The 8,870-nt window shown below is 41.1% G+C and overlaps 1 protein-coding gene across 1 annotated transcript in view; it reads left to right on the plus strand.

Annotated features, from left to right (window-relative positions):
- TPH2 (tryptophan hydroxylase 2) overlaps nt 1–7,709 on the plus strand; it is a gene marked incomplete at both ends in the record, with an annotated part of 108,981 nt that extends 101,272 nt beyond the window's left edge. The window contains 2 exons of the mRNA XM_080936000.1: nt 7,274–7,407; nt 7,535–7,709. Of these exons, the coding sequence (XP_080792126.1) occupies nt 7,274–7,407; nt 7,535–7,709 (309 nt within the window). The remainder of the gene's footprint in view (nt 1–7,273; nt 7,408–7,534) is intronic.
- Nucleotides 7,710–8,870: the final 1,161 nt, after the last annotated feature.

The raw sequence follows: 8,870 nt of genomic DNA on the forward strand, positions 1-8,870 counted from the left end.
GGCTTTACTAATAGCACACACACACACGCACATGCACACGCAGACACATACACATAGTATCACAAACAAAACGAAGTGATAAAATCATACATATATACATATATATCACTTGATTTTTATTTCAGAGACAAATAAGGCAAATATGACACACACATATAATATCATAAAATGAAGTGATAAAATAAAATCATACACACACACACACACACACATACACATATATCACTTGATTTTATTTTCAGAGACAGAAATAATTCAAATATGAGAAAGCTTATAAAGGTGAGCACAAATCTGAATGAAACCCAACCTCAGCATGATGGTTGACATGCTGGGAGGAACCCCAGAAGTCTGTGAAGGTGGGACCTTTCTACATGTCTTATCTCTGCAGAGAATAGTTAACCATGAGCTAAATCATATGGAAAATCAACCTTGAAGACCAGATTGCAAACTGGATAACTGGGCCCTTTTACCAACTGCCTAGCATGTGTCTTGCATGTCACCCTCTCCCCCCCCATTCTACAGTTGATCTAACAGTATAACCATTATTTTTCATTTGTTATTTTCTTGTTTATCCATTCACTTTCTTCAACATGTCCCAAAGTTGATGGCCTGAGTTGTGAGAAACAGTCTTGTAGGAAAAGCCTGAGAAAGGGATTAGTATGTTACAGAACCAACAGTGAAGGGTGTTTACTTTGGGAGGGGTATGAGGTATTTTCCGTGTCATCTGGGGTCTTAGTCAGGTTTCTTTCTGTTCCTGCACAAACATCATGACCAAGAAGCAAGTTGGGGAGGAAAGGGTTTATTCAGCTTACACTTCCACTTTACTGTTTATCACCAAAGGAAGTCAGGACTGGAACTCAAGCAGGTCAGGAAGCAGGAGCTGATGCAGAGGCCATGGAGGGATGTTACTTACTGGCTTGCTTCCCCTGGCTTGCTCAGCCTGTTTCTTATAGAACCCAGGTCTACCAGCCCAGGGATGGCTCCACCCACAATGGGCTGGGCCCTCCCCCTTGATCACTAATTGAGAAAATGCCTTACAGCTGGATCTCATGGAGGCATTTCCTTAACTGAGGCTCCTTTCTCTGTGCTAACTCCAGCTTGTGTCAAGTTGACACAAAACTGGCCAGTCCACCTGGCTAAAGCATCATGGGGAAGGAAAGGTTGCATTTGGTTCTCAAGTTCCAGGGAAACAGTACATCGTCTGGGGACGGCATGGTGGTAGGAGTGTCTGGTCACTCTGGTGGAGGGAGACGGTGATGTGCCTCGTTCACACCTCGCTAACTGAGGCAGAAGCAAGAGCAGTGCTGGGCTGCAACTCTCGACCCAGCAATTCACTTCCTCCATCTGGGCCCCACCTCCTGAAAGCTCCTCATACACCTTCCAAAACAGTGCCACTACTGGAAACCAAGTGACTAAATTCGTGAGCCTATGGAGGCACACTAGATAGTAAAGAAATGAATGCTAATGATAAAATGTGAGTCTTGCCTTAAAAAAAATTAATCTACTTCAGATGCAAAAGGGGCAGTTTCTACCCCCCTTCTTTTCACGGAAAAGGGTGAATTCTAGTTCTTCCCTCCAGGGCAAGGACTTGGTGGCTTAGTCTCTCCTCTACAGTAATTGCTGTAATACTACGTATAAACATGTCTCCTTCGTGTTTCAGGTTTAAGCAGTTTTGACTACCTGGTTTTGGCTTTGGTTTCAGGATGTCCTCGCATGGTGAATTTTATATAGCTATTAATCAGCATTCTCCAAACAGCTCTCTATTTATTACAATCATTTGAATTTACTGCCACTTCTAGCAGTGCTGGGAGGTGGTCAGAGTTAATGCCAGGCTGTGGGGAGAAGCCTGGCGGGCCTTGCAGGTTTTCCGAGTTTACCTGGAATGTTAGCGTTGCTGCTGGGGTGAGGGTTCAGCTGCAGAGCTCCCCAGCCTCCTGGGCTCTGGTGGTTCAAGCTTCTGTTTCCCATTCTTTCCCTTTCCCGAAGGAGATCCTGTTACTAAGAACAGAGTTATTAAGGAGAAGGAGGACGGAGGGATAGAAACTCCTGAGCTCGGTCCACTGAAGAAGAAGGCTGCTCCCTTGCCTATGGCTCTTATTCAAACCAAGAAAGCCCAGCATCACTGAGGAAAATTAAGTGTGAGGAACCATTGCTGAGCTTGGCAATAGAGATATTGATCCAGCAGAGGGATGGATTTAATTAATGGCATTATCATAATCGCTACGTAAACATCCTTGCAGTTTCCAATGAACTGCAAGGATATATATTACACTGAAATATTTTATACTGTTGCAACGATTGGCCTGAGGTTGGTCCCTCACTTGCTGGAGGCTTTGGCATCCACAATTCATATTGTGTCTGGTTAAAACAGTGAGCATACAAGTGAGGTTTAATAAGCCATTACCTACATGCCTGCGTTTGTGTCTGTGTGCAAGAGCAACTCTACCTGTTCCTTGTCTTGTGATAGTGGAAAGATGACTGTGGTGTGAACATAGGAGTCTGCAAAGCCTTACTTGAATTCTAGGACCCAAACTCCTCATAAATCTGACTTCACACCTGAGTTGTTTTTTTTTTTCCTCCAAATTTAACTAGTCCTAATATAGAGACTGAGGATAGCAGGCTCACATCTGCAACAGCTGAGATAATACCTCTGTAGAAACTGGTGTCTGAGAGGAAGGATGATGTCAAGCTGTTGAGCCAGAGAAGCTACTATTGTACTTTGAGTCTTACAAGTCTCATACTGGGGCCATTCTTCCCCTACAGGGTCTAGACCTCTGGGGGTGAGGGAGGACACGCTTAACGGGCAGCACATAAAATCTTCTCTAGGACAAATTAGGAATGATAACTAAACACGTCGAGCATGTCCCATGATAGACATTTGCATGTGTTTCCCATTTAATTCTGACTACAACCTTGGGCTGTAGAATCCATTAGGTTCCCCAAAATCTACAAGAAGGAGTAGAACCAAATTTAATCTCCAAGATTAAGATGTATGCATTAAATTATCTTGTATTATTATCTATCAGCAACTGGAAGTTTTTGATGTCAAAAGGATATTGACCAATACCAAGTAACTGGTGTTTGGTCATCAAGGGTGACATGGGTAACCTCAGGACCAATAGGAAAGGCAGTGTTGGTCAATTTACACCAACAAAGTAGAGTGTGTTCTATGCTTATAGGTCTTGTTAAAATTATACTGCAAGAAGATTCTTGGATTTGTGTAGGATAGACCTTTTATATATGCCACAGAGGAAACTGCAGCTCATTTTGAGATACTTCCTCATTTAATATTACAATATTACTGAGTGAAGTTTTCTCTTCAGCACTTGTCTTCTTGACAAGTTGAGAAACAGCTAGATCAAGTAGAAGTTTATTTAGCAAAGAAGTTGTAGATACTCCAAAGGGAGATTGGAACAGGGGACCTCAAAGGGAGAAGCAGACGGGAGAGTTATGAATCGATTCCTTCAGAAACTTTGATGAATATTTATTTATCTCCTTTAAGGTGTTTTCTTCCCATGATCTTGAAAAGATTGGAAGTGGGTGGGAGTTTCAAAACCGTGATGCAAATGACATTATGTGGATGCCAGCATCTTTTGAAGATGCAGACTCTTTGTTAGTGTATATATGAGACAACTGTGCAGGTTTTCTGGGTGCTTTAGTCTCTGATACAGCAGCAGGAGCCTAACTATAGCTTTCAGATGCTTAAATCACAAAGGGGCATTAGAGTTATCAAGAAATACAGTTTCCATGGGCCAGCTGCCATTTTTCTAGGTTCCTTCATATTTAATGCTGTGCCTATGCAGGCTTAATATGTCTACACTTTTGACATGGTCATATTGAGAAGCCAGGAGTTCTGGTTCCAGTCATGTACCCCTGTTTTTAGCATTATGGGAACAACCAAAATAGGTTCTTTTAGAGCAGTGGTTCTCAGCTTGTGGGTCTCGGCCTTTTTGAGGGCTGAATAACCATTTTGTAGGGGTTGCATATGAAATATTCTGCTTATCAGATATTTACAATATGATTAATAACAGTAGCAAAACTACAGTTATGAAGTAGCAATGTAAATAATTTTATGTTTGGGGGCACCACCCATGAGGGACTTTATTAAAGGATTGCAGCATTAAGAAGGTTAAAAACCACTGTCACAGAGTTTTCAGACAGGAGCAGATGACTCTTAAATATTCTTGCACATTTGCAATGGCTTGAGCATTATAGAGCTCTCCATAGAAAAATCAAACTAATTCCTGAACATTCCAGGGCTTCAGAAGGTCAACACTTCAGAGAGAATTCACCATAGAGTCCCTGTGGGACATTAAAAAAAGTTAAACAGTATTCAGAGGCCTCTTCCAGAACATTCAGGGGAGGGCATAGTGGCTGATTCTCCAAAGTGAGGTGACTTACAAGAACAGGATAGACTCAAGAAACCTATTTGGTCAGTGGCTTTTTGTATTGAAGGAGACATGGATGCTATTTTTCATCTGTTGAAACACATAGCAGCGTTCAGACATGAAGACCTCATGGGCAGCCTGGATATTGCAGTCAGTCACCACAAAGGTGAGCTGGTTGTTAAGTAGGTGAGTCTAAAGCACGGGAATTTCATTTGCAGGCTTCTCCCTCAACTCCAGACTCTTATTATTTTTCAGGCTAATCCATAGCTGTTATTAGTGTCCACACATTTATTAACAGACGAGGGGTAGTCCTGCTTTCATGCTTTATGGGTAGAAAGGACATAAAGAGGATATGAACCAAAATATAATATAAAGTTTTCTGAGAATAAATCATAGTTTTGACCACTTAAAACAGTAACCTCTCTGCTGGGTTTGTGTGGTGCTTTTCTGTAATCACCATGCTTGGGAAGCTGAGACAAGAAGATTGTGCAGGAAGCCTGGGCCACATAGTGAAACCTGTCTTAAAACAACCAACCAACCAACCAACCAACCAACCAACCAACCAACCAACCAACCAACCAACTAACCAGTTGAACAACAACAAATTCCACTCAACTTCCATTTTTCACTAACGTATTATATTGGCTAAGTGCCATGTGTATGACCTAATGATCCTTGCCTTAAACGATAAGCTGTGTGCTCAGTGGGTTTTCTCCCTTGAAGTCTAAGGTAGGGCACCTTGTCCTCTGAGGATTTTCTTGATCTACTCTAATCCTCTTTTCCTGCTAAGATGAATGGGTGCAGACATCTGGAGAGTCAGTGAAATAACCTCATGATGGATGTTTCAGAGCCTATGCTGGTTTCAGCCATGGTCACTGAGTACACACATTGTGCAGGTTCCCTGTGCACACACCGACTGGTTGCTAAAGTCTTCTAGAGGCTTTAGAGATGGGTAGGAGTCACTGATGAGCTCCATTTCCTTTTTAGCTTGTCTGTGAAAAGTGTTTGGCTCAGCAGAGATGTCCCAAGGATCCATGGCTTAATTGTTCTCATAGCTTTTGCTGCTACCAGTCTGCCTCTGTCTCTCAGTACAGGGAACAGAGTAGGAAAATTGAGGACACTGAGTCAATCAGTGTCCTTCCTTCCGTGCACCAATGGATGAATGGACAATCTGAGTAAGACACATCGGTTAAATGTAATCACAGCATATGGCTACAGTGAAAGCAACTTCTAATTCTGAAAGCCACAGCCAAGAGGAAGCTAGCTCTTCTCAAAGGGGCAGTAGCTCTCATCAAAAGACATTTTTGTTTGTAAAACTGTGAAGTTGTTTGGAAAATGTGGACAGGATTTATTGGTCATGTGGAATCAAATTTCCCTGATGTTCAATGTTCTGTGCTGAGTCCTGCAAAAGAGTGTTTGTAGGTGTAATGACCTTCTGCTTTAGAATAAAGTTGTTCTGCAGGCCAGAAAAAGAATGAGCTCATTCCGAAGGTCTTCTACTTCACCTACAGTCCATGATCCATATATGCATTGATCTTGATCTGGACAACAGGATTTTTGTGGAAAACAAATTATGAGCCCTTTGTCTCCTTCTGCTCATGTTGGTATGGCTTCTCAATTGTGTTTCCAAGCACGGAAGACCACAGCCTTCCTTACCAAAGGCTGTAAATAATCGTGTGCACTTTGAAATTGTTGGAGGGAATGCACTTAGAATTTCGATGAGGAGGGCATTGGTTTGAGCATTTTCAAGAAATTCTCACTGTTTGCTTGAGAAGGCAAAGATGGAGAGACATTTTTTGGATGGACAAATAGATGCATTAGCATGTTGAATACAATCTGTGTTTTAATACTCAGCTCAAGGCAATTTCTGCTACCATCTTCTCCTTCTCTACCAATGGAACTACCTCTTAAATTATGAACAAAACCTACAGAAGTATCGTTCAAAAACACTTTATGTCAGAGTCACCTTGGTTGCTTATAAAATACTCTTCTGGATTTCACCTAGATTTAAGAGATAGAATGAAGGCCTAGGTATCTGAACCATCCATTGAGAGTTTAGAAGCAGGGAGGTGGCATATGGTAAGAAATGACCATTACTTTTAATGTCACCGAATTTATTTTGAAGACATAGTTACTCAGGATTCTTTACTGTTCTTAGTGCCAAGGCATGTGGTGAACTAAATGGAGCCATCAATGGTTCAAAGAGTAATTATACTGGCTTTCCTGGTTTTCTAATGCCTGCTTTGGGCTTAAGTATAACTATTAATATTGGTTTCTTGCACTCCTACCAGCAATATTTATTTGCTGTGTATTGCTCTACTGTACTTTGTCAAAGGTGAATGAGCACTTTGCAAGCACCCTCCAGTATACAGGCCCACCCCAGTTCTCTGTTGGTACACAGTACCTGGCCTCAAAATGTCTCCCAATGAGTTCACAAATAGTTGAGCGAGAGTCTCAATTACCGCTTCACGCAGGTAATTATTACTTCTGCCATTTAAGTGAAATTTCAGTACATTGCTTATAGAAACACATTTAGGAGCATATTTCTGCTACACCTGCCTCTGTTCAGAGGGTAGATTTAAAATTCTATTTGTGTCAGGGGATAGTGCTAAACTGTCCTTCTGCATGGAATTGGTTGATAGTATATGAAATATTAAGATGATCTCATTTTCTCCAACAACTTCTATAATAGACTTTAAAAAAAAAGCAAAGCAGACAAACAAACTCCTTCCCTAACACTCAATTTGCCTGCTGCAAGGAAGGTTCTATGTCTGTGGTAGACTAGTGGCTGAGATGGTATATGGCTTGCTGAGCTGGGAAGTGTGCTGCCTTGGCATTTTGAAAATCTCTTTATGGTCTTGACTGTGTTCTGTGGTATCTTGCAGCATGCTCTTTCTGACAAGGCGTGTGTAAAAGCCTTTGACCCAAAGACAACCTGCTTGCAGGAATGCCTAATCACCACCTTCCAGGATGCCTACTTTGTTTCAGAAAGTTTTGAAGAAGCCAAAGAAAAGATGAGGTACGCTTCTTTTTCTACCTTCTATAGAAAGTAACGTTCATATTTCTCTGGCCATTCCTTCTGTCTGTCTGTTTCTTGTAACCATGGTGGTTGATTGTGTTTCCTTCTGTTTTTGTTTACTCTACAGGGACTTTGCAAAGTCAATTACCCGTCCCTTCTCGGTATATTTCAACCCCTACACACAGAGCATTGAGATTCTGAAAGACACCAGGAGTATTGAAAATGTGGTGCAGGACCTGCGCAGTGATTTGAACACAGTGTGTGATGCCTTAAATAAAATGAACCAATATCTGGGGATTTGAGGCCTAGAACCAGTGTTATTGTCAGCGTGAGCTCTTGGGGGCTTAGCAACAACGCAGTTACTGTTCTCCAACATCAACAACTTTCTGTGGCATGGCTGGCTAGTAAGCATGTAATTCTGTGTGTCTATACCTCTGAGTAACTTAATATACAAAAATGCTCTAAGAAACCCATGCAAATAACCATTCACCATTTGAAAGATTGTGATCTATTTGAACACCTCAAGTAGAGTTGACATTTATGATTAGTGAACAAACTAACTTAAGCAAACTGTGTCTTTAAAATTTATAGCAAACGTTCCTCACACAATTTTAGTTGGCGAGTTTTTGACATTTTCTTCCTTGGACCGAGAATTTCCTCTGTGTTCATTAGATAAAATGAAAATAGTTGGGAGATGGTTTCTATTTTCAATAGTATTTGTGTTATTTGAGATAAACTAGAGTTGCTTCAAGCTTTGCATTATAGCAACAAAAGATTTAATATTCTACTTCAGAAGCTGTTCAGAAACACAGCGGTTGGAATGAATCTGGATGGAGTGTTCAGACAGTGCAAGAAAAGAAAACTTTTGATAAACAGGATGTATGGGTTGCACTGACCTTGTTGAAACCAATTTGTGGCAAGCTTCCTGAAGTGCTTTTGGAAGGAAACATTTTGATGGAGACTATTTGGAACGCTTAAACAGAAGGGAACAAAATCCTGGAACTGTGACTGTGTCATTAGAATAAAGTAAATTATTGCAGGCATTTGACTTCTTTCTCTTAGATTGAGAACCCCAAATCCCACCAGGATGTAAGTACCATCTCTGATTCCAAAGATTTGGAAACTGAGTCATAGAGAAACAAAAGGATTTGCTTCAGTTAGGTCTGTTGGGATGTGCTGCAGTCATAATCCACTGCCCTTTTATGCTGGACTTCTGACAAGTCTACTGTAGTGTGCTTATGTATTGATACAGAAAGAAAATAATGCTTATAAAACTAATGCTTCTCAATAAACAGAAACTTGCCCCCAACAGGGTATCTCTTATTTTTTCTCACAGATCGAAAACAGGCTCCATTTGTGGTGAGGGGTCTATTTTCTCAAAGTCTGGGCAACTCTGGGGTAACAATAGTGATTTGCTATAAATTTTGGTGGTCCTCGCTATAAAACAAACAAACAAACAAACA

Source organism: Micromys minutus, assembly GCF_963924665.1.
Source record: "Micromys minutus genome assembly, chromosome: 22".
NCBI lineage: Eukaryota > Metazoa > Chordata > Mammalia > Rodentia > Muridae > Micromys > Micromys minutus.